We start from the raw sequence: 24046 nt of genomic DNA, 5'->3' as shown, positions 1-24046 counted from the left end.
TATAAACAGGCCAAGACATTCCTCCTCTAATCAATTTCAAGACATAACTGTAGAAGTCTGTAACTCTACTGGCTATTGAACAAATGTCATAGCGGAAGGCTGAGAGGAAAAGAGAAAAAAAAAAAAACATTTCCAATGTCAGAGCTAAATAACCGCGGCATTACTGTGAAATGTTGCGAATGCCGGAGAAAAACAAACCTAAAAAGCAAACAAAACACGGGAACACTGAAGTATTATAGGCATAGTGTATAGAGCCTGAATTAAATCTGGATAAAAACCTAATTTAAGTAAGAATCCGGGGATTTGCAAGGTGGACTGGATCGTGACAGTGAGAGGGAAAAAATCTGTCAAATAGGAGATGCGGCTGCAATAAATGAGAAAGGGAAATATTAAACCCTATGCCCTGACAACCCAGTGAATCAAAACCCCCTTTCCCATGAGGCACTGAGGTTATGGCCTCATAGGTAGAGGCAGACTACAGATATGGGGACTTGAGAGTCCCTTGGGTCTCTCTCTCTCTCTCTCTCTCGGCTGTGAAACCCTTGGATTAGGGACTGGGCCAAAAAACCATGAAAGAGGCAGTCTTTTACTAAGGTACCTTGAATGTGACATTCAAGACACCACTTGTTATACAGGCAGTCTTGGAGACTGCAAGAAAATGCATGAGCTGCAGGGGGTAAATATAATGATGATGTGGGAGGAGGAGGCTGCAGCGTTCACAACAGATAAAACAATTTAAAATGCTCGACGTATGATAAAACTCCCAGCATCTCAGATCATATTATATATTATATTATGCATCATGCCTCATCACCTCTGAAGGGAACAGCAGACAAAGTCTGGCTGGTTCTGCAGCATCCTTGCAAATTACATCTGGCCAACCTGTGCCTCACTTTGCATTTTAATTGGCCGTAACTGCATCATCAACAAACAAACACTGACCGTACTTACAGGGTGAGGTGGTTGAAGCCCACGGTCCTCAAGGTGAAGGCTCTGGCCAGGAGACGCACGTGTGTGAACAGGACGCCAATGGTGTCCTCGAAGCTGGTCAGTTTCTGGAGGACGGGAGATGTCTCGATGAGCTGCCGGTCTGTCTGAGGCTCCTGGACCTGGAGAGGGGGAAAGAAAACAGGTAAAAAAAGGTGGTTTGGTGACGAAGACATGGGCTTAGATGGGGACAGAGTTATTATAGAGCACAGGTATTCAACTGGTATTGGTGTCTACTCTTTTGGTCCTTAGCTACAATAAAGACAAATCTTAACCCATAAGAACCCAGACCCAGTAATCAATCCTTAAAGGACAATTATGGGGGATATACCACAGACCAAGTGGACCACAACGTTTTTAAAAAATTTCTACCTCTAAGTGTCAAAGATCTGTGATGTGACATATACATTAGGCGTTGATGGTATTTTTGTTTATATTTCTTATTTTAAAATTTTAAAAAAATGAACCATATTTCTTCTTACAGAAACCAACACCTTTGGGATGAACTGCAGGCCAGACCTCATCACCCAAAATTTCTGACCAACCTCAGTAAAGTTTTCCGGGCTGAATCGAGAGGCATCCACCAGGCCTGAAAAAATGAAGCCAATGTGGAAGCACTTTCTCCATGTATTCTATCTAATGGCCAGCAGGGGGGAGACTCCACTGGCTGCAAAAAGAAGTCTGTTTGTATGCAAGTCAATCGGAAAAAGATCCTATTTCTCACTTGATTTATAACTCTCCTTTCTTCAATACAACATTCTAAATAAAATGACCCATATAGAGTAAAATAAATGATAAACCAGGTTATGCTTTAGGATGGAGATACCTTATGATTGACATGTTTTTATTTATTTTTACGAAGTTGATTGCAACATTTTGGTGTTATTCAGTGTTTTGTTGGACAAAAGACATTTTCAGGGGTGGGATGTTACTTTTTGTATAACAATTGCCCCTTGCTAACCAAGCTAGCCAGCTAGTTGTAGTGTGAGCTGATGACGTAGCATCATTCCAGCTCCCGGTCTGTTTTGTGCATGTACTGGTTGAAAAAAATGGTTAAGTCTTCATTTACTTTTGGCTATGTCTGCAAGATTTTTAACAGCTTATCAGAAGTGTTTATGAAGCCAGGTTACACTTTATTTTTTTTAAATATAAAATAGAACAAACATTAATAATTGTTCTATTTTTTCATATCAATAAAATGCGATAGAGAGTTCTATTTGCACTATTTGTGACATGTGATAGTATGTTATACACTTTTTGGCTTAGTACATATGAATATATATGAACTAATTCTGATACTTTACTGAATGTAATGTTTATGCTGATATATTTTTTGCAGTAAGAATATGTATTAATCTGTGAAAGAGTAAAACCAAGCCCAAAGAACAAGAAACATTGAATGCGTGTCCAGTAACAACCAGTGTCACCACTTCAAGGATCCTTGAAGTAAGAAGAAAGAACAAGAAAGAACCCAACTTGCTCAATGAAATCATTCTGCATAAGAGCGTCAAATAAATTCCTTAAATGAAACGAACCTCTACAGTATGTGCTGCTGGAGGGCCTGTTTAGAGTGTGTGTTTTTTACTCCGCCTCAAAACAAACTCAGATGATCTGCGGCAGATGGAATCTCTTAGTCATTAAGTTTTAAGTCAAACAGCTCGCTTTTTTTCTCTCCCTCTCTAAATCTGGTGATTCAAACAGTCAATTAATATCTCTGGTGACTCAGCCGTACTGTAAGTCTCGTTTGGTCTGAAGCAGGCTGCATCAGTGTCTCCCTGCTTTATGATTTTGATAAGCCTTGAAAAAATAGTTCCTGCTTGTGAAAACTGATTGTGATTATGTCTTTAACATTACGTTTTAGGGGCTTGGTGAGTTCAGAGTTAGAGGGATTCAGCAAAAAAAAAAAAAAAACATGCTGCTTGCTTTAACTACAGTATTTGCTCATGTCTGTGCTCATTAGAAAAAGAAATGAAATGGGAAGGAAAATATGTGCATGCATGTTTGTTGAATCAGGAGATATCCTTATGGGTGCATTAATTAGACTGCTAGGAACATCTAATTGGTCTCCGCGTGGAACAACTGGAAGCTTGACCAAGACATCTCTCCCAGAGAAAAGAGAAACATGGAGCCACATAATTTCATGTGGACATTAAAAGGGAACCAAAACACATAAAATTGACTCTGTTCGCATGCTCCGTTTAGCTGTACATAAAGTGCCCCCCCCCAAAAAAAACAACAAAGAAAGCTGCATGCAAGGCTCCACAGGGAAGGATGGCCACTTTCTTCATTTTCCAGCGTTTTCTTTGTCTGTGTTTTCATGAAGAAATGACGAGTAAACAGCTTTCTCAGAGTCTACCATGTCAAGCCAGTGTGTTGCTTTAAACTCAGTATTTTAATTGGAGTGCTGCCGGTAATGTCATGGTTCCATCTTCCAATATGTCCTAAGAAACATTTCATTTCTGCCTTTTTTTTCTCTCTCTGTTAATTAACGAAAGGCGTTTAAATGTCATGCATCACAACTAACGGCATCTGACGAGTTCAGCACTCACAGGCACTAGCTATCCTTCAGGGGGAATGGCCGGCAGCAAGGCTTCAAACGAAGTGAAGAGAGGAAGGGAAGGAAAAAAAAAAAAAAATCAACAGCAGTTATGGAAAAATAAATAAAAAAAACTTTTGAAATGGCTTCAAAGCATCACTTTCAGCTCAGTCCAGACGGAAAGCAAAATCACAGCCGAGGTCTTTTTTGAGGCCCCCGAAAAGCACGACACCCGTGTATCTCCCCAATAAACCAAAGGAGGAATTAGAAAAATCCACACTCGGTGTAAATGACATTGTGGTAAATTCTTGTGGAGAGCTGGGGGTGATGACGCGCTGGTGCGAATCCAGCGAACACGGAAGACATAAAGACGTGGCTGTCAACCACGGAGCGTTCCTCCGCGCTCTGGAGGGCACGGTGGTGGCACGGCTAATGTATGCGTGTATGCCAAAGGAGGGTGTACGCATAATTACCCACGCCATGGCGAGCTGCCATTGCCATCCACTCAAACCTCATTAAGACAGCTCCTCGTTCACCTCCGTTTTGTCATCCTCGTTTTGGTGTTCGGGGGGAGGGGGGGGGGTGACACCTTGTTAATTCTCAGCAACAATTTTTGGGCATAATCTTCTCACTGAAACTCCTGTGGGGCTTTCATCAATTATAGAAAAATAATGAAATAAATAAATAATGAAGGGAGGGATGTTTTTTTGTTTTTTTCTCATTGTGTGAGACTGCTTAGATTATATCATCTCGAGCCAAAAGGTCAGGATGCTATCAAGCAACCGAGAGGTTGGCACAATTTAACAGGCGTTACCCCACTGGCAGGGGACCACCCTGAGGAAACCTCAGACACGACGCGCAGTGTGTGGTAATGAGGCCGCGGCTCAGAAGCAGCTAATGACTACTCATGCAGCACGCTGCGGGGGGGTTCCCCCTCGCACCACAGAGCGGTTGTAGGGCTGACCCCGGGGCTCCACCCTGACCACGGCGCCCACCGCCGGGGTCTCCGCTGTGCAGCTACCCAGGAAAACACACTGCTGGATACATTGGGTTTATTTTGAGCACTGAGAAGCTCAACATCCAGGCACTCTTGGATGTAAGATACAAGGGTGAGGAGGCAAAGTCGAGGGAAAAAAAAAACATATACAGGCGGTATATAGATGTATGTAAACAGAAAATCTTATTTTGGGCCAAACACGGATATGCAAAAATGTACATAAGAAGACGCAGCAGCACTCGTGCACAAGCAGGGAGATGAAGAGAATAAACTGCTTAAAGACGAGTCTCGGCATCCACACAAAGAAACACTTTCTCCACACAAACACATCAGAGAGAAGGATGCCTGACGGTCCCTGGAGGCCCCATGTGATTCGGGACTGTAATCCTGTTATGGCATCTTTGATCTCTTCTTCCAAATCCTAATTTCAAACAAACACTGTTGACATGTTCAATGTTTCTGGGCAGATCATGCAAAGCAAAGAACGGCAGAACAGAGAGAGAGAGAAAGAGAGAGAGAGAGAGAGGGTGAAGAGACAGAGGGAGTGAGTGGAAAAAAAAGGCACGATGATGGAGAAGGAGAGAAAGGAGCAATGGCGAGGAGGAAGAGAGGAGTAAATGAAAAAGCGGATTAGGGTCTCGACCAAAAATGGAGAGCAGTGAGACACGGGAGGAGAACAATGAAGACTAGTGGAAGGCTACTGGAGGCCTTGTGACAGCTAAAACACACTCAGTCAGCCTCGGGCTAAATAACTAACAGCTTGCCCACCTCTGCTAGCAACACACACACACACACACACACACACACACGAGAAAAAAACATACATTCGGGCTGGAAAACTTCAAATGGGAGCATGCTTTTGTGTCTTGGGGGTGAGGTGAGTTTTAATGAGAAGCACCTAGCCCAAAATAAACATCAATAATAAAACATCTCTCAACCGACCTGCAGGGGGTGTGGTGGGTAGTTGAGCCAGACCTCCTGTAGACCCTGCAGAGACAGAGAAGGAGGGGAAGGAGGGATGAGAAGTCAGAGCAAAGAAATTACAGCATTTCCCCTTTGGTGTGAGGGTCATGTTTGTGAAAAAAAAACACCATTCTAAGAGTACAACTGCACAGAAATCATTATAAATCATAAAAGATATTTAAAAAAAAATACATTTTGTAAAGCAGCAATTACAGCCTCAAATACGTGTTTGCTCCGCAATTAATTTAGGTCTGAGCGCAAGAACAAAAACCTTGGTATGATGAGGTGGATTTCTAAGTATTTAAACATTTTCTTTCATCCAATTTCATCAGCCTTACACACCGTCTCTGATGTAATGTTGCTACTGAAAAGTTTTATTGGCTACTCTGATGGAAGGGAAACCGTAACACTCACAAATATCTAATTTTAGCCTGTACATAAAAGGAAAAAAACAACGACTAAGAAGTGAATCAGACCCCACAAGACAAACAAAACTGTTGTAATGTGAGCCACACGGAAGATTAAGTGCCCATTATCCCATTCTTCTATACAACAGATATTTAAGGGTCTGTATAATAATATGCTGGGGAATGTGTTGCTTATTGGAGTCATCACCTGTAAATTGCTCTGGATAAAATACTGCCCAATATGAAAACTGGCTCTTCTGGCCAGTTAACCCTTTCCATTGAGTTGCCTTTAATATAGAATTGAGGGTAGGCGTTATATTATCTTCTAGTTTAATGATACCAGTATCTTACTGCTGCAGGAATTTATTTTACTGGCCACTTGGGGATGACGCTGTATAAACAATATTGAAATATTATCACCTTATAGTTAGAAATTGGTGGAAAGCAATTGTCTGTTAAGCTAAAATCCAATTTCTGCAACTCCTAAGGATCATTTTGGGATATTTAGCAGGTAAATGCTAATGCTATGTTCACCAGCTAGTTGCTAACATTGCTGCTGGGCTGTAAAGTAGGTTTATCATGGCGGCTGTGGCTTAGTTGGTAGAGCGGGTCGCACACAGATCGGAGGGTTGGTGGTTCGATCTCTGACCATGGCAGCCTACATGTCGAAGTATCCTTGAGCAAGATACTGAACCCCAAATTGCTCCCGATGCTGCATTCATCGGTTTGAGAATGAATTCCCAATGGTGGCAGGTGGGACCATTTAGGGTAGCCTCTGCCACCAGTATGAATGTGTGTGTGTCTGTAGTGTAAAGCGCTTTGAGTGGTCGCAAAGCGACTAGAAAAGCACTATAAGTGCAGGTCTATTTACCTTTTTTTTGCTGCCTATAGCCAGCAAAGTGTGGATGAGAGCAGTAAAACTGATTCAAAACAAAGTTGCCATCATAAAAGCAAAACCATGGGCTGAAAGATACTTAAATGCTTTGTAGACTTGAAAAGAAGTCATGAGTTGGGTCAGAGCATCCATTACTTTAAACAACCCCCTCACATTAACCACAGTCATTTGATCTATTGGTGATATAAAAATATATTAGCAAGCAATAAAGTGCAGCTTTAAAAAAAAATACATCAAAAAGGACATGACTTTATTGGTGGTAATACACCAACAGAAAATGCCACAGAGAGAAAAATTCTACTTTTCCGCCTTAAAAACTGGCTCGTCACAATGATCAGAGACAGCAGCTCTGTTTCTCATCAATAACAATAACTTTTACATGCAGTTTGGTTTTTTACGACTCTGCGGTTGGCAGTATAAAAAAATTGGTTTGTGATGATGCGCTACAGATGGTTCCATGTTGGGGACATTCTGCATTCCTTTGGTCCAAATGCTTTCAAGTGCCATCAGCAGCACAAATGGTGGGGGCGTCGAAATGCCCACATCTCTTTTTCAGACCTCCAGGTCTGTATATCGACCACCCACTGGGGAGTAAGGTGGGGGGTGAGTGGGGGATGTGGATCTGAGCGGAAGGAGAGGGGTGTTGCGGTTGGAGCGTTGGTGGGATTTGGTTTTGAGAGGTGTGTTGTCTCTGGAGACACACATTGACAGTACTGGACTCCCCTGCCTGTGGAGAGAAATATGTGCAAGATCAACATGTTTCCTCAACCCTGCTCTGAGCTAACCACACAAGATCCGATGGCAGAAAAGACAGTGTGAATAAAAGGACAGCACAGGCAGGGAGCAGAAGCTGCGGCTGTCAAGTTGTTGCCACGGACAACGCCCGTCAGAGGCAGTTTTGGGCCTGGGGTCTAATGTTGGGTAGCGTTGATAGAGATGTGGAGAGGGCCTCTAAGTACAGTATCACTCAGGTGTTTAAAAGGTTCAAGGAGATAAACCTTTAAAATGCAGCGCTAGCCCACGGGGGGGTTGTGTGTGGTCAGCGGCACTGAATGGGCGCCTCATCTTCTCAACCCACCCAGCTGGCAACCCATCGCCTTGAGCAGCCAATGAAAAATTCATGAAAGTGGTCAATACATTTGAGCAAATGCTTCCTTTTGGTTGCTTGTCTCTTAGCCTGGGACTGGAGTTGAAGAGCACTAAGCACATAGCAGGTATCAAGTCAAGTCTGCTTGTGAATACAACATGGGCTTTATTCCGACATTTGCAGCCGAACAAATCGCAGTAACATATGCATGAAAGTGATGCATCTAAAAGGTAGGACGCATATGCAGGAGGAAGTGAAGTGCACACAAGTTGCTTCGGCTTGTGATTGAGGCTTATGATTAAAATCCATCCACAGGGCACACACGATCCGCCCACATGCTGTATATAGACCCGAACAGCTAATGTTTCAATTACAGCCATTCCAAAGACAAGGCAGACAATGATTAAGCCAGCATCGAGTGGGGATTTAAGAATAACAACAGGTTTTTTTCTCCATACTCTCTCTCTCCCAGCATGAGGAAGGTATAATTACTGGGGGAACAAATCATCATGTGCAGCAGCTGAATCCCAGCCATTTGGAGGATGGAGCTTTTGTGCTATAACCAGAAAAAAAAAACATATGCAAACATGTTTATTTGAATGTCAACAACCTAGCCATAATGAGAGTTGAAATTAAAAGCAAAACGAGAGGCAACTTGGTGGAGCCTTCTATGATCTCCGTTTAAAGGTGGGCTTCAATCATCGCTGCTAGAACCCACTGGGGAATGAGGGCGCAGGCTCAGTCTTGCACATACTCAGGGCTCACAAGCCAACCGTGAATAGTCAACACCACTACAACCTCTACCCACACACTCTCTACCCCCACACTCCTGTGGGATTGCTGGCCATCCATGATTGGGACATAATGGTGCTCTTCTCAGACAAGGTCCAATGCTCCTTGACAAATTGGTCTCTAGCTACGGGCTGCCAATCAATCCATCAAACGTAGTAGTGCAGCAGAGCGATCAATAAGAGATAGCGCCTCTGATCGATACCAACATAAAAGCAGCCCTAAGTCCAAAACGGAGGCTTCAGTCGGCGAATAGTCAAGGTGATCTTTGGAATATTAGAAAAAGAATGAAGACACTTTGGTCGAGTCCATCATGTGATTTACAGTTGAAGCGGAGAGCACAACTTCTACACGTCCTGAGAGTGTGGGCAGAGAAGTGCATGTGAATGGAAACTGACTGGGTGAATGAGTGTGTGCATTCATTCTCCAAGGGCAATGTGGAAAAGGCATAGGCAACTCTCATTCAAACATCCGGCAAACTGACTGCAATCACCCCACAACAAAACATACAAATTACTCCGATAAACAGAAAACAGGAAGGGACTTTGGGTTGCTGAAGTGGTATGGAATAGCCACTAGAGGAGAGAAGTTGAGTGTATGATTTGTAGCTTATATAAAGCGAAAATAGAAACACTCGCTCTGTTTCTCAGAAAGGGTAATATTCAATGAGTGTTCTTTTAAAAAAGAAACACAAATGAATCAGAGACAGAGGGTGCTGCAAGCAAGTGAACTGACCTTAATGTGGAGGGAGTTGTCAGCCAGCCTTTCACCTGTATGAGCATGTACGCCTAGCACACTCTACTGGTATACCGAGAGACCAAAATATTATCAGAGAATGTCATGATTATCAAAAGCTGATTTCAATTCAGAATACATACCAGCACCTTTAACAATATCAAAGTGCGGAGAGAAGGTTGAAAAACCCGAGCTATTTGTGCTATGTCTGCTGAAGCAAGCTGCTCTAAAAGCTTTTTTAGCACTGCACCCAGAAAATGAGGGAGTTAAGTAGAAGGCTGTGCTGCCATCCTACCAACAGCGGCCATCGCAGTGCCATGGTGACCATCTCGGTTGTCACAGCAACCTTTGTTGCATTTGGTGTTTGAGTGTGTGTGCCTTTGTGGTGGTGTTAATAAAAGCCACCAGATTAGCCCATGGGTAACTAGTGAGATCATCATTATGATGATTGCTCCTCAAAAAGAGGCACTTCCCTCAGGACAGCACAGTGGCGTCAACATCTTTTCCCGGCACAATTGCACTGCTGTTGAGTCCAGGTTGGGAGCAATCGAGCAGCTCCCCCTGAAGAAGATGCTTCCTGCCTCACTGCTGATGCTTTAATAACCTCCACAGTAACATCATTAGCAAATTAGCATCTATTGTTTCCTCCGGGCTTCTGTGTGCAATGAAGCTAGATTCCATCCTCAGCGAGAGCCCTGTTGTTTGGGAGTCAGCGCTGGCAAAGGTGATATGTTGAGAGAAAAACAAGGGGACGGAAATAACTGTTGCACTCGAGCCATGAATGCCATACCAATTACAGAATAACAGAAAGATTGAAAAAAAAAAAAAAAAAAAAAAAAACGGGGCCACTGTTTGTCTAGCTAGGTCTTGAGGTGGAAATTACATGCATGCTTTGTCTTAGGTAGTCGGTTCTCAATTCTACCTCCGGAGTTGTGGAGCTTTTGTGTTGACTTGTCATAAGAGGACTCGAGCAAAACATCTGTGGGGGTAATGACATCCTGGAGTGTTAGAGAGAGGAAAGAGTGAAAAAGGAAAGACAGAGACAACAAGAGGGAGCAGAAGAGAGACACCAGCCAGCATCCTGTTGTTACGGAGAGAGAAAAGGAGGATACGGGACTGATCGGCCATGTGTGAATGGAATACCACACCGACAAATAGGAGAGGCAAAACCTTGCGGGGTGTGATAAAGAAAAATGTAGAGTCCTTCAATTTTGCGCTGCCTCTCATTAGTTTGGTAATGTGCTGTGTGAAGAACCAATCTAACACGTTTAAACTAGAAATACAGAAGGATTCGAGCGCTCCTGCAGACCACAGAGATTTATCTTCCCCTCAGTCTGTCCATCTCTCTGGTCTGCTCCACTCTCATACCCATCATACCACCCGGCTGGTGTTTGGCTTTCTGGTCTGTGTCCATCTGTCTTCTCTCAGCTTTGTGTGACAGAGCAGCCATCAGGAGGATTCAGCAGGGGGGGTTACAAGCCATACTATTCCAATCCCAAGTCTGCATGTCTAAAATTCTTCAAACCAAAGTTGAAAATCACTCAACTTTGGTTTGCACAGGTTCTCTAGGGGATCTCTGTCACATGCAACCTGCATACTAGATGCTCCCCCAGCATCCATACTCTCTACTGCATTAAGTGTGTGAGCCAGACTGTGGCGTTACATTACAGTAGAGTTGAGTATATTGACTGCATTTAATGGCTGTGATTTCTTTATTGATTTCCATGCACTGTAAATGTTTTTTGCAGCTTGGACTGTGCAGAGAATTTACAGCTCCACAACTGACACGACTGGCTGTCAGGTTGGAGGGGTATTAGTGGTGTTTTCTTCTTCACTAAGCCCCCTTAAAGCATATGCATTTGACTGGGAATCTGGTTTATTTTCCATTTGCATGACCAATGTTTGTGTTTTGAGCCATCCATTCTTCATGAAGGGATTTCCATTTTCATTTCAAGTCAGTGTCAAAGCAAACTCCTACAGAGGGCCTCGAGAAACACGGCAAGAGATGGGAGGCGGTCGGGGCCAGTGGTGTGACAAGAAGGGTTGCAAAAAAATTCTCTAGAAACTTTCCATGGGAAGTTAAGCTGGGGAGTTTTTGGAAATATTCAAAATAAAAAAAACATGACATTTCAAAAGATTTAAGTAGATACATATGAGAAGAAATTGTACAAAATGCTAACTTTCTGTGGTAGAAAAGGTATTCTCTTAATTTGGATAACAGATAAAGCTCCCTCTAGAACACAATGGCATAATGTTATAATAGAATATATGTATCTTGACTATCTGACATGTATGCTGCATGATAAAGATGACATCTTTCATAGAATATGGGACCCTTTTATGTTATACACTGGTATGAATATTTACACAAGGATTTACATAGGACTGGAACATGTGGGGTGCTTAACTGTCATTTATTTTTGTATCTATATAATTTCTGAATCATCTGTCGATATGTATTTTTCTTTTTCCGAGTTGTAGTGTAGTATTGCCCAGTGTTCAAATTGGTCTTTTGTACTATAAAAAAAAGTTTAGCCACTGAATTTTAGGTCTTCATCAAATGTAAGCCATAATCATAATAATTAGAAGAAATTAAAAATGAAAACAAGAAATGTTTAATTCTGTGTGTAATGGATCTATATAATGTGTTTATTTCCACTTTTTGAATTGAATTACTGACATAAATAAACTGTTCTATGGTATTCTAATTTACTGAGATGCACCTGTATGTAATATGTACTTGCATGAAATCTGGTTGTTTTAGTCAAGATGATGATAAAATAATTTCTCCCAACTATATTTAAGTTTCCTGTTAGGGGCCAAATTTCCAGTTTATTCCCATAAATTCCTGATAATTCCCATGGAAAGTTTCCAACTTTCCCGGAAAAAAAATCATGGATTTTCCAACCCTAGTAACAAGTCAATCCAATCCCAGTAAGAGGTGGAAGACAAGGCTGTCTTCAGTGATTTGGACCATTCAATTAGTCATATCAGCTGGTAAATCTATAATATAATATGACTCCCAATACCTTGCAAAGACACCAGTTCACTTTCTATATAAGTTTCTATGGTGATGTAAGTGGACCTCCTCAAGGACCAGTCTTGAGCCCCTTTGAGATTTTTAATTTTTAATTTATATGCTCAAGGGTCACGGTGTATCTTTTAATTGTCATGCAGATGATAACGATATGTACAACTTGACCCTGTGTGAGTCGCGTTACTTTGTATTCTGTGCAGAGTCACTTGGTTGACATAAGGAAAAGGTTATCATTAAACTTTATCTACATCAGGACAGATGCTTTTATTCCAACTCTGAAGGGCATGTACAGAGGATTGTTAAATCACATTCTTTATCTTTTTTATCTTCTTTTCTGCTATTGTATTGACCACTTTAAGTCCTCGTTTTCTTGCATAAGCTGCAAAGCCCGCACTCGTCTTCAGCTCTAGTTCAAAATGCTGAAGAGACACTTTAAAGTAGAACAAAGAATACAGATCACATATCCCACATTTGGCCGTCCTTTGACAGGCTCACATTAGATTTTAGAATAGATTTTAAGATCTTGCTTTTTACTTTAGTTGAAAGTTTAGCTCCTGTCTGCATGTCTGAGCATGAATGTCCTTATTCACCGTTAATTTAACATCCTGTAATGCGGTTTTATAGTTGTTATTCTTAATGCTATTATACAAAATACAGATGATTTAATCTTAGATCACGTTTTAATCACGTCACCATTCTGAATATCACCATATTCCTTTTTTTGTCCATAAAACATGCTACTAGTATACTCTGTCTACTGTTTCTTTGCTCATTGTACATGCATGCTCCATCTGGAAATTCTATCATGAGCATGCCTAACTTTGCTCTCATCTGTTGTCTCCCTGAGTGAGGAAACAAACAAAATAACAGCAGGTATCTTTTGTAGCCATGGGATGTCGATGTGCTCGATACTGCTGCTTTATTTTGCCTTAGAAGGCATGTTTGTGAGTGCATGTTTCTCTTTGTCTCTATGTAGACAATGGGTCTCAAACTCACGGCCCGTGGGCCAGTTGCAGCCCGCGTGATGATATTTTGTGGCCCCCACCTTGATATGAAAGTTTAATGTTAGTTTTATATGAATGGCACTTTACCGTGTTGTGTGTGGAAGGTCCCTTTAATTACTTTTTTTGGGTAATTCTGTGTCTTTTTAAAATAATTTTGTGTCTTTTTTCGGTAATTTTGTGTCTTTTTTAGTAATTTGTGTCTTTTTAAATAATTTTGTGTCTTTTTTGGTAATTCTGTGTCTTTTTAAATAATTTTGTGTCTTTTTTGGTAATTCTGTGTATTTTTGGGTCATTTTGTGTCTTTTTAAAGTAATTTAGTGTTTTTTCAGTCATGTGTCTTTTTTCGTAATTTTGTGTCTTTTTAAAGTAATTTAGTGTTTTTTCAGTAATTTTGTGTCTTTTTTAAGTAATTTAGTGTTTTTTCAGTACTTTTTTTTTTTTTTTCATAATTTTGTGATTTTTTGGTAATTCTGTGTGTCTTTTTAAAATAATTGTATGTCTTTTTTAGTAATTTGTGTCTTTTTTTGGTCATATTGTGTCTTTTTTTGGTAGTTCTGTGTCTTTTTTGGTCATTTCGTGTCTTTTTTAAGTAATTTAGGCCCCCAGGTAATTTGAGTTTGAGACCCCTGACGTGGACTGCAGTTTTTAAAGGTCTTGAGAGTGTGACAGTGTAACACATCCTCTGCTGCACTGCTCTTTATAACAAGGTTACTTGTAATAAGTGTTGGAAACATTGGGTTTTTATAAATCCACATCTGTGCGGCAGCTCCAGAAAGTCGGTTCTTTACAAGGGAATCTCTCATCACACAAATAAAGACCTCCAATTCATGACAACTCAATAACTTGATAACTGCTGTCGACTTTCATGGCCAGAGGATGACAGTAAAACAGAACCAAGGACGGTTCAGCTCTCACGTGGAAACAAATGCTCCACAGTCGGCACTCACACACAATGGTTTGCCGAGTAGTAGAAAAGGCACATAGTGAATTTGGCCGAGCGTGGAGGCAAATCAAGGCTGAAATATTTTGGAAATATTTTTTTTAAAGCTAAATAGGTAACATTTGAAACTGAATTGTTGGATGAATTATTGCTCATGAACTCTGAAGAAAATCATTAAAATATAATGAAGTTCGTTAGAATATATTTTATATTTCCAGCAGATTTGATGACCATCATCTCCAGTTGTTTTGTGGTTTGAGGTTTTAAAAGGTTTAGCCCTGACACCCCCCCAGATTCATAGTGATCCCGATCCGTCCCCGCCACTTTCAGCGACAAACATTGCTGGTAAAAAAAGAGGATTAATGTTCCGTTTGTTAGACTATTTACATTGCGGCTCACATAGAGAGTCCGGAGGCTAATGGTGCGTTCAAGGTCTACACCAATGTCAGAATTTGACGTTGTTCCGAGCTCCAAGTTCCGACTTTCAGTGTAAATTAAACACACCACAAGGCATTACAGTAAGAACGAGTTAGATCCGCCTTCAAAACAAAAGCAAACACATGTAGCTTTCAAAATAAGAGCACATGGATGTGTTAGCAGAGTCCACCACAGAATTTACAAGAAGACTGTCAAAATATGATGCCTTAAATAAAACATAGAAGACCCATTATTCTCCTTTAAAATAATTCATTAAAATATGCAATGATTAAGATGGAATAGTGGCATTAGAATGTGCGAGAGGCACCAAATTAAGGCTTTTATGGCAAAAATATTGACTGGGGGAGCATGCCTCCGGACCCACCTACTGTGTTTGGGTCCTCCCATCATAGTCTCTAAAATGGGTCATTCTAATAGTCATTCTAAAAGCTTGACAGACTGGACAGACAATAAATTGCCCAGCAGTATGTTCAGGGTGATGAAAGGAGGAGAGATGTTTTTGGATCCTTCATTGAATCAGCTTCAAGTCAGTAAATTTGTTTGGCAGCACTGGGAATTTCATGAACAAACTTCCATTTACTTATGTTAACATGTTGGTTGTTGTTTACACTACAGTTTATTTAAAAATGTTTGAACAAAACATATTTTGGTCAACGGATAAGCGGTTAAGGATAATGAGTGAATGAATGAATGAATGAATATTTGGGTTAAGGAAAAATAGCTAGTTGAGTTGAAATCATTTGCTGACAGCTTCGTCCCCCCAGTTCAAAAATCCCATCTGCGCCCCTGAGCCCTGAGCCTCTGATCTGGACCATCGATTGCTGATCAAACGTGTTGGATGGATCTCCGTGTGTCCTGCAGTGTGTGGGAGTCACCGACTGAGTCCCAGACAAACACCCTCAACAGCCAATTAGAACAACGCCTGCTGCTACCTACGAGACGTGCCGCAAGTAATTTAATTGACTCATAACATTTTGCCAAGATAAATGCAAATACTGATGCATTCATCAATTATTCATGCCTGCTGATCACACACACACGCTCGCAAACAATAGCAGGTGTCCCGCTGTAGACTGGCAAAACGCAATGTTCCACACCTCCAGTTCATTTCACAGAGGCTATACTGTGGCTCCGTCTAGATTTTCTTTTATCTCGGCCTTATTGTTTCTTCCTTGTGCATATGAGTACAGAACACAATAAGCAGCTCATCAAAAGTGTTGCAGGGTGAAGTGAGATTATGTGAGATCTCAGGTTCAGATGCTGGCGACGCCTCAATATCGTGCGATATGGGGTGCTTGCCAAAACATGCAGCGTGTGGGTTTACGCAATTTAAAGAGGGCAGAACGGTGGAAAAAAAACAACATTTGTGGCTTCCAAAAATCGAAATTGCAAAATATTGTCTAGTGTGTCTGCAGCTCTATGTGTCTCAACAATAAATAAAGAGACAAATATCCTTATTTGTGAAAAATAAGTTAAAATGATTTTTTAAAATTACCTTAATCAACTCAAAACAAAAAAGACAGCAACCAAAAATGGCAGTAATGAAAAAAAAACTAAAGGAAAAGATGAAAAAATATCCACTACAGCTGAAAACTTAGAAATGTCCTCATTTTTTAAAAGAAAAGCACGTTTTAAAAATTAAAATAACATTAAATTGATCAGACATACAGTGTAGACATTGTTAAATTTTTAAATGACTATTAAAGCTGAAAACGGCACATAGTCTGATGAAATTATATAGTGTTGATGAAGTTTATAGTGTTGAAAGTCTCATTGGTCATAAACCCCTTGTAGAGGATTGTTGCAAATTCGCCTCCAACTGCCAGTTTCAGCAATAGCAGCATCAATAAAATACTAATCTACTTTAATTAATAGTATGCCCAATTATGCCTAATGTCGCTAATTTGCATCATACCTAAATCTATATCTATCGTATGTGCTATATTGAAATTAATCCCCACTTAATTTAGCATCTGCTTGAAAGCAAAAACACAAATAATACATTTTTTATGTAAATAAATGTAGGCAGCAAGGGGTTAAAACACCTGAGCATTATGTTCGCACAGCTGAAAACTTTTGTGCTGATTTGAGAAGCAATAAAATTGAATATCTAGAGATAAAGTTGGAGATTTGTACAGGTTAAAATGATTATTTCTACCCTTGTCAATGTCTTTGCTATATTTCTGATTCGTTTTGTAACTCATTGCATGAATAAAACCGTTTGTTTTCATGGAAAACAACACAGATGTTTTCTGGGTGACCCCAAACTTTTGAGCGCTCGTGTACATAAAACCACAGAGCTCCAAATAAGAGCTGAGTAATACATTTCATCAGTTACCTGGGTGTTAAAAAGCAGTCTACCAAACAGCTGCCGGGACTCCTCCAAGCCTCCTTCCAAGTACACAGCACCTAAAGAATAAAAAAAAAACAAGAAACAAAGAATTAAAGAAGACAAACTGGATACAGAATTTAATCAGGAGGTGTGTGCAGAAAAAAAGTGTGTGTGTGGAGGATTTGCAGGAAATTTTGCAGGATAATTTCTATAACGTGGCACACACATTTAAAGTAAGTGTGAAAAGCATCACATTCCACCAGTGCATTGCTGGTGTGAAAAATTTCCTAGCAATTCTGAGGCAATTTCAGACTTCTCTCCTAATGGAAAACTTAAAATTAATTGAACTAGGCAATGAGTTATAATTGCTTTATTAAAAAGTAGGAGTGCATTTTTATTGCTTTTTGGCGGTGGAAATGACCTCAGGGTTCCGGTGCAGATCCACCTCACCCTTGTCAGAGTACAAGAGGAGGAGGAGGAGGAGGAGGAGGAGGAGGACGAGGAGGAGAAAGTAATGGTTGCATCACCACGCAGAGGTGGAACAAGCCAAGGTCACGTAAACATCAAACTTGTGGCCGACTGAGCCTGTGTGACATGCTCAGGCATGAATAGGCCAGATAAACACATAGGAACCCACATACAGACTTGTGTACTTCATGTTCTAACGCATTCATGGACATTGTGGGTAAAAGTATAATGTCCTCTTTGTCGCTCGCCTACACATTCGGGCATGACTTATGTGTGCAGATGTCCACAAAACAAACAGAATGTGCTGAATCCAGCTTGAATTGCGAGATGAAAAAAACACAAATGCAACATGTGCACACACCAACACACACACACAAAAGACGAGGGACAAAGGAAGAAATTCGATAGAGGATTGGTCCCAAATTGCAGAGAGCTGCTGTCACAGCGAGCAAAGAACAAGACAAGTATCCCAAATTTCTCTCTCTATGGGAATGATATGCAGCATCTCCAGCTCTTTCTGCTGCAATAGTCAGCTCCTTTGCACAAGTCAACTCCCCTTTGTGTGTTTTGTTGTTTTGCTCCTCTACTGTTTCTACTAAAATCAGTGGAACTATCATGGTGCCTTTAAGCTGCGTACAACTTCGAACCATCACACTTAGGGTGGCTCATTCAATTTAGAAAGCAATAACCACCTGGCAAATTGGGTATACAATCGTGCAGCGGTTTTTATTATGTGCATAAATGAGCCAGTGGAAATGGGGCGCGGTGCGGTTGCAAGTCTAAATGCGCAAACTGCTTTCATGGACGACATCAAAAACATATGAGGGATTCATCATCTGGGGAGGGAAACTGCTTTCAGATGGCTAACAGGCCATTTACACACACGCACGCACACAAACAGAGAAGATGCGGCCCACATAACCGAAAACCATAAAGATATACAAACAAACCACCTAGCACAAAGACAAACACAAATGCACACCCACTCTATCTGCCTCGCGTGCCCTTTGCTTCTAAACAGAGTGAGGAATTACTACCAGCCGTTGCCCAAATGTTCGCAAAATTTGATTAAGCCTGACAACTTTGTCTCACCCTGGCAGCTACTTTGGCAAATAAGGGGGCTCTCATTCATTTGGAGACCCTTTACTAATATAAAAATCTGGTTGAGTGGTGAAATAATGAAAGTAGCTTGTGAGTATGGAAGGCATGTGGTTTTTTAGACTGAATAGTAATTTCCTGCAATGCTTATGAGCGTCCAAAATCAGAACACAATCCGTCTATAAATCAATAGCTATAAATCTTCTCGGGGTTGATGTATGCAGCATGCTGCAGATGTGTGTCAGTGATCTGTAATCTTGACATGTTGGGGTTGAGCGTCTCGCTGAGGCTGACCGCAGCGGGCTCTGGAGAGGGGAGCGGTTCTTCGCAGGATGTTTTCCACTAAGCATCAGCGCTGAGATTTGTGGTTTTACCATAATGTGAAGCTCAGTTCGAGACGCGGCAGATGTTTCCTCTGGAGACCAGCTGTGGGAGGATGAGAACTCCCTCGTAGGACCGAGTTTTGAACGTCTTTCAACTAACACTCATAATGAATTCATGTGTGTGAACGCTGAAGCTAGGGGGGTGTGGGTGGGGCCGCGAGGCAGCTTTTCTTAATGTTTTGATGACACTGCAGATTTGGAGTGTTCCCTCAAATGGAGGCCTCAAAGTCGTCGAAACTCAAAGTTTTTTCTCCTTCTTATTAGATTTTCAAAAACTTCTTCCAAGAGGAAGGAGGAGGTGGGGGTAAGCAGGGGAGGAAAGGGAGAAACCAGGAGAGCCTCAAGGGATTTAAAAAGGTATTAAAAATCTCAAAGCAACACCTTTGGTGTCAATCAAAGGGCCTGTGGATGAAGAAACCAAGATATGCAGTTAATTCTAGCGAGAACACTCTTGACAAGGCGGCTGTCCGTGCAAAAAGCGTGCCCCAAAGCGATTTAATCAATCGCACAACTTGCTACAATCATTAAACGGAGATCTGTGCTTCACAGTCCACCCCGTCAGCCTGCAAAGTTGCAGCTGACGCCCTGAATACACACAGCCCGCCAAGACGCCCAGCTAACTCAACTGGCAATTATTTGCTAGCATCACTCCGCAGCTCATCTCGCAGTACCATCATGCCCTGGCCAAATCACTCTGCAGTCTCAGAGCTCCGGCACATTCAACCCAGAGAGTTGCCGACCCTGCCGGTGGAAGCCGGAGCACAATAAACAGACGAGTGAGGTTAACCTGCATCCAATATGCACATGGAGAATATCTGACACTGTGCTGGGGACGGTGGATTTGAGTATTTGAGAAAAACCTCCAGGAAAATGATTGGTTTTCCAGGGTATTTTTCAAATCCCTTATTGAATGTTTTTTAGATTTAGCTCACATTTTTTAAGATAACCAAGGTCAGAAATAACTCGTGTTGAGAACTCAAAGTTCAGTACACTTTTTACACAGTTTTTTTTCAAGGTCTGTTACCTGCTTGGTATTTCAATAAATGGTCAGATTTACACTGGACAGTTGAAGAATTGTTTGACACCGAGCTGAATGAATCCATTTATTCTAACTTTGAAGTGGACCTAAAAAACGGAAGCAGAGCCTCACGTAGCCCAACCTCAGACTGAAAACATCACTGACTGACTTAATTAAGCCCTTTGCTCCTCTTGGGTGCATAGGCCGCTAACGAATATCCTCCGTTTCACTCTGCTTAGGGCTTTTCGCTAAAGCTCTCCCCAGTTGAGCCTGTCGTAGGTGACAAATGTGACAGACAAATCCAAAGACCAGAACAACACTGAGAGAGAAAATGCCTTGTCTTGTCTTTTTACTTTGCAGGTTCGTGCGTCGTTATTTCTGTGTAACTAAAGTTCAATGTCCTGTAATTTCCTGTTATGTTCCACTTTTGATATAAGAGCACACTTGGGATTTCCTAAATCAGAGTTGTTCATGTCTCAATCAAGCAGAAGTTTCCATTAAAGAGACTGTGACTGTTGGTCAGATTTCTGTGTGTTTATCAAAACACGTTTGATGCATATTTAAACTGCTGTATGTCAGATATTTTAAGACATCTTAATTAATTCACAACAAGCCCACTCTTTTCCATTTTTGCCTCCACACTTCCTTCTGGGTTCCATTCCAGGGCTTGTCGGGTGATGTTTGTGGCTTTCTGAGGGTGTAGCCGATCCCACTCCACTTTGTCTTCCGGATTTATAAGTCTATGGGGGTCTTGGCTTGTTCTTTTCCACAGGTCCAGATTATTGACTTTGTCTTTCCACCAGATGTTTAGTATCCTTCTGAGGCAGGTGTTGATGATTGTTTGCAGCCTGTGTGTTGTGTGTCTTGTTGTTCTCCATGTTTCAGCATCACTTGTTCCATGTTGGAAGTGAAGATGCACACGCCTTCTCATTCAATGCGTTTCCTTTATTTTCAGGACTATTTACATTGTAGATTCATCAAAACTATGAATGAACACATGTGGAATTATGTACTTAACAAAAAAGTGTGAAATAAGTGAAAACATGTCTTATATTCTAGTAAGCAAAGGGTGGCTACTTTGAGGAATCTAAAATATAAGACATGTTTTCAGTTATTTCACACTTTTTTGTTAAGTAGATAATTCCACATGTGTTCATTCATAGTTTTGATGAATCTACAATGTAAATAGTCATGAAAATAAAGGAAACGCATTGAATGAGAAGGTGTGTGTCCAAACTTTTGGTCTGTACTGTATCTTGGAGATGTTTTTAGAGCTCCAGATCTTTCTGAGCATGTTAAATACGACTCTAGCCTTTTTTTAATCCTGCTCCTGATGTCGGCATCTGTCCCTCCAGTGGTTCCACCACGCTGCCTAGATAGGTGAAAGCTCCTAACCTCCTCTAGGGCAGTGCTCTTCAAGAACATGTGGTTTCTGGTTTTGGAGTGGATCTTCATCACTTGGGCTTTTGTTATATTGGGACTGAGGCTACGTTTACACGAAGATGGTCTGAAAAGAAGACGCAAAAGTGGCGTTGCGTCTTCACTTTTTATTCCTCGTTTAGACGAGCATTTTCGGGAGGAAATCTGCTGCATACGGTGACGCAAAAGTGTGTGAAATTGGATTGTATGCAGCCAGGCGGTATCACTTAAAGTGATAACAGCATCTTTGGGCATGCAGAAGTTTTCACGCCACACATTTTCATCAGCTACTCCTTCCACAAAGTTCTCCACCATCCACTAGATCTCCCAGGTCTCGTTCACAGCCGTCTGGCTCACCTCCAACAAATTGCTGCATCCAAAATGTGATGGAGGTAATTCCAGATCCTTCTCTGTTCACTAATACTATCTCTACATATCCTGTACATTTGGTGGAAAGACTCCTGTAAGTTTATTAGAGCTGCCAGAGCAGCTTGAAGGTCCCACGCATGGAAATAATCCCACATGTTTGTTCATATTCCTGTACTGGAGCATGTATGTGACGTAAACACATACGTGACGTGAGCAGATCAGATCAGAGTTTTGCGTCTTGGCAGTGTAGACGGACACGCTACAGCGGAGCGGATTTAACTTTTCCACTTTGGAAGGTGGTTTCAGATTTTTGCGTTTTTAAGCCTCAAAAATGCCGTCACTGTCTAAACGAAAGGCACTTCCGATAAAATATTTTGTTGTTTTCTGTGCCTCGTGTAAACGGGGCCTCAGACCAAATTTTATTGCAGTTTATGAGAGTCTGTCTACCTTCTCTTGCATTTGTATCTGTGTGTGTGAAAGGAGAACGACATCCTCCGCAAATTCAAGATCGTCCAGCTGCTCCAGCACTGAGAAACATCACGGTGCAGATTTAGTACAGGTCAGAGAGAACACAGTGTACAAAAACTCTGACCGAAGTTTTCATGCAGTAGCGTGTAGAGGATATCAGTCATGGCCAGAGAAGTTCAGCCACTAATGAATCTCCACATCTGTCACAAGTCTAACGCAGACAGCCATGCCGACTGTACAGTGTTATGTTTAGGAATAGAATTCCAATGTCTGTGGGCTTTCAGTGACCAATAAAAACCCAGAGTCAGGGGCATATGAAACACCAGCGGCTGACAGTCACATTAATAACCTAGAATGAATTATTCAAAAACGCTCAGGCTCTAATCCATCAAATAATATATTAAGCCGCTCCCTCTCGGCTCAATGGGGGCTGAAGCAGCAGACGGACACAGAAAGCAACACATTAAAGGCAAAAAAAAAATAAACGAAACCAAAACATGAAAATAGAAATTTTTTTTTCACCGCGGCGGTGACAAAGGCAGGCTGAGTGCATTGTAGCATCAAACATCTTACTTTTCAAAACTGAGGCTTGGAGCTGGGGGTGAGACGGAGAAACAAAAAAAAAAAAGACAAAAAAAAAAAAAGTGTGCACGAGAAACCAACTCCACCACTGCTACCATTGCAGCAATTAACAAAGGGAGCAGTTCTCGCTCAATGAATACACCGGCTGCATTGTGTATGAATCTGATATTCAGCAAGTGAGAGATAATCCTTTCTCTCCGTTCTTTTAATAGGAAGAGCTTAGAGAGGGCCCTCACAAAGGTTCACCATCTGTATCCCCCATGGCTGCTGGCAGCGTATAATCCACAGATCAACTGTACAAGGAAATTAGGGCCATAAAAACAGAGTGGGGCCTCTTTTCTTCTTCTCTCAATTCTTTTCAAACAGTTTTGTCGAAAGGGAAGCGACGTGGCTTATCAGTGAAGAAGACCTGAGAGGGAAACGGGAGGGCAACAGGCGTGCAGAGTTTCTATGAATAAGCAGACGGGGGGAGAGAGAAAAAAAGTGGTTTCTAAAGACGAAAGAGGTAAAGTGGGCAAGAGCAAAAGTACAGAGGGAGAGGGTGAGGAAGAGAAGGAGGGGGGAGGAGGGGAGGTGGTACAGAATGGGAGGCGCGCAGGCCAAAAGAGCCCAAATGAGAATGGCCCACTCCGGCAGAAGTTAATGACAGGGGATCAGAAAAGCAAGATTTCCATTCAACACTTTGAATTATTCAGGGTTGCAGGGCACCCATTTGCATTGCAGATGCCTTTGCTTTCCATTCCTCCACCGCTCTCCCTCCATTCTTCCTCTCTCTCTAGCTCTCTCCCTTTCTTTTCTCTCTCTGTCTCCAGCAAGAGAATGGCCCTGCCTCAGGGTTAGGAGATAGACACATTCTCGGCTCCATGGAGGGAAAGCTTTGCCCATGCAAAGCAGGAGATTATCTGCCATTTCCAACAAAGCCCAGGTTCAATGGTCACTGTGGCAAGGAAACAAATAAAACAAAGGTCAAAAAACATGCATAGTAAGCCGTTAAAGCTATCTGCCAGGGCCTCGGAAATATTATGAGCATGTCATATTCCATCGCGGCTTTTCAGAGTGCGGGAGAAAATGAAAAAGGGGCCGATTTGAATTCA

General features: G+C 41.6%; 1 protein-coding gene across 1 annotated transcript in view; it reads right to left on the bottom strand.

The window, feature by feature from the left end:
* drosha (drosha ribonuclease III) overlaps positions 1-24046 on the bottom strand; it is a 135373-nt gene that overhangs the window by 42769 nt on the left and 68558 nt on the right. The window contains exons 23-25 of the mRNA XM_059326723.1: positions 17154-17224; positions 5463-5507; positions 952-1109 (exon numbers count right to left, since the gene is read on the bottom strand). Coding sequence (XP_059182706.1) covers positions 952-1109; positions 5463-5507; positions 17154-17224 — 274 coding nt within the window. The remainder of the gene's footprint in view (positions 1-951; positions 1110-5462; positions 5508-17153; positions 17225-24046) is intronic.

Source organism: Centropristis striata, chromosome 23, assembly GCF_030273125.1.
Source record: "Centropristis striata isolate RG_2023a ecotype Rhode Island chromosome 23, C.striata_1.0, whole genome shotgun sequence".
Classification (NCBI taxonomy): Eukaryota; Metazoa; Chordata; class Actinopteri; order Perciformes; family Serranidae; genus Centropristis; species Centropristis striata.
This window is presented reverse-complemented; position numbering and strand designations above follow the sequence as displayed.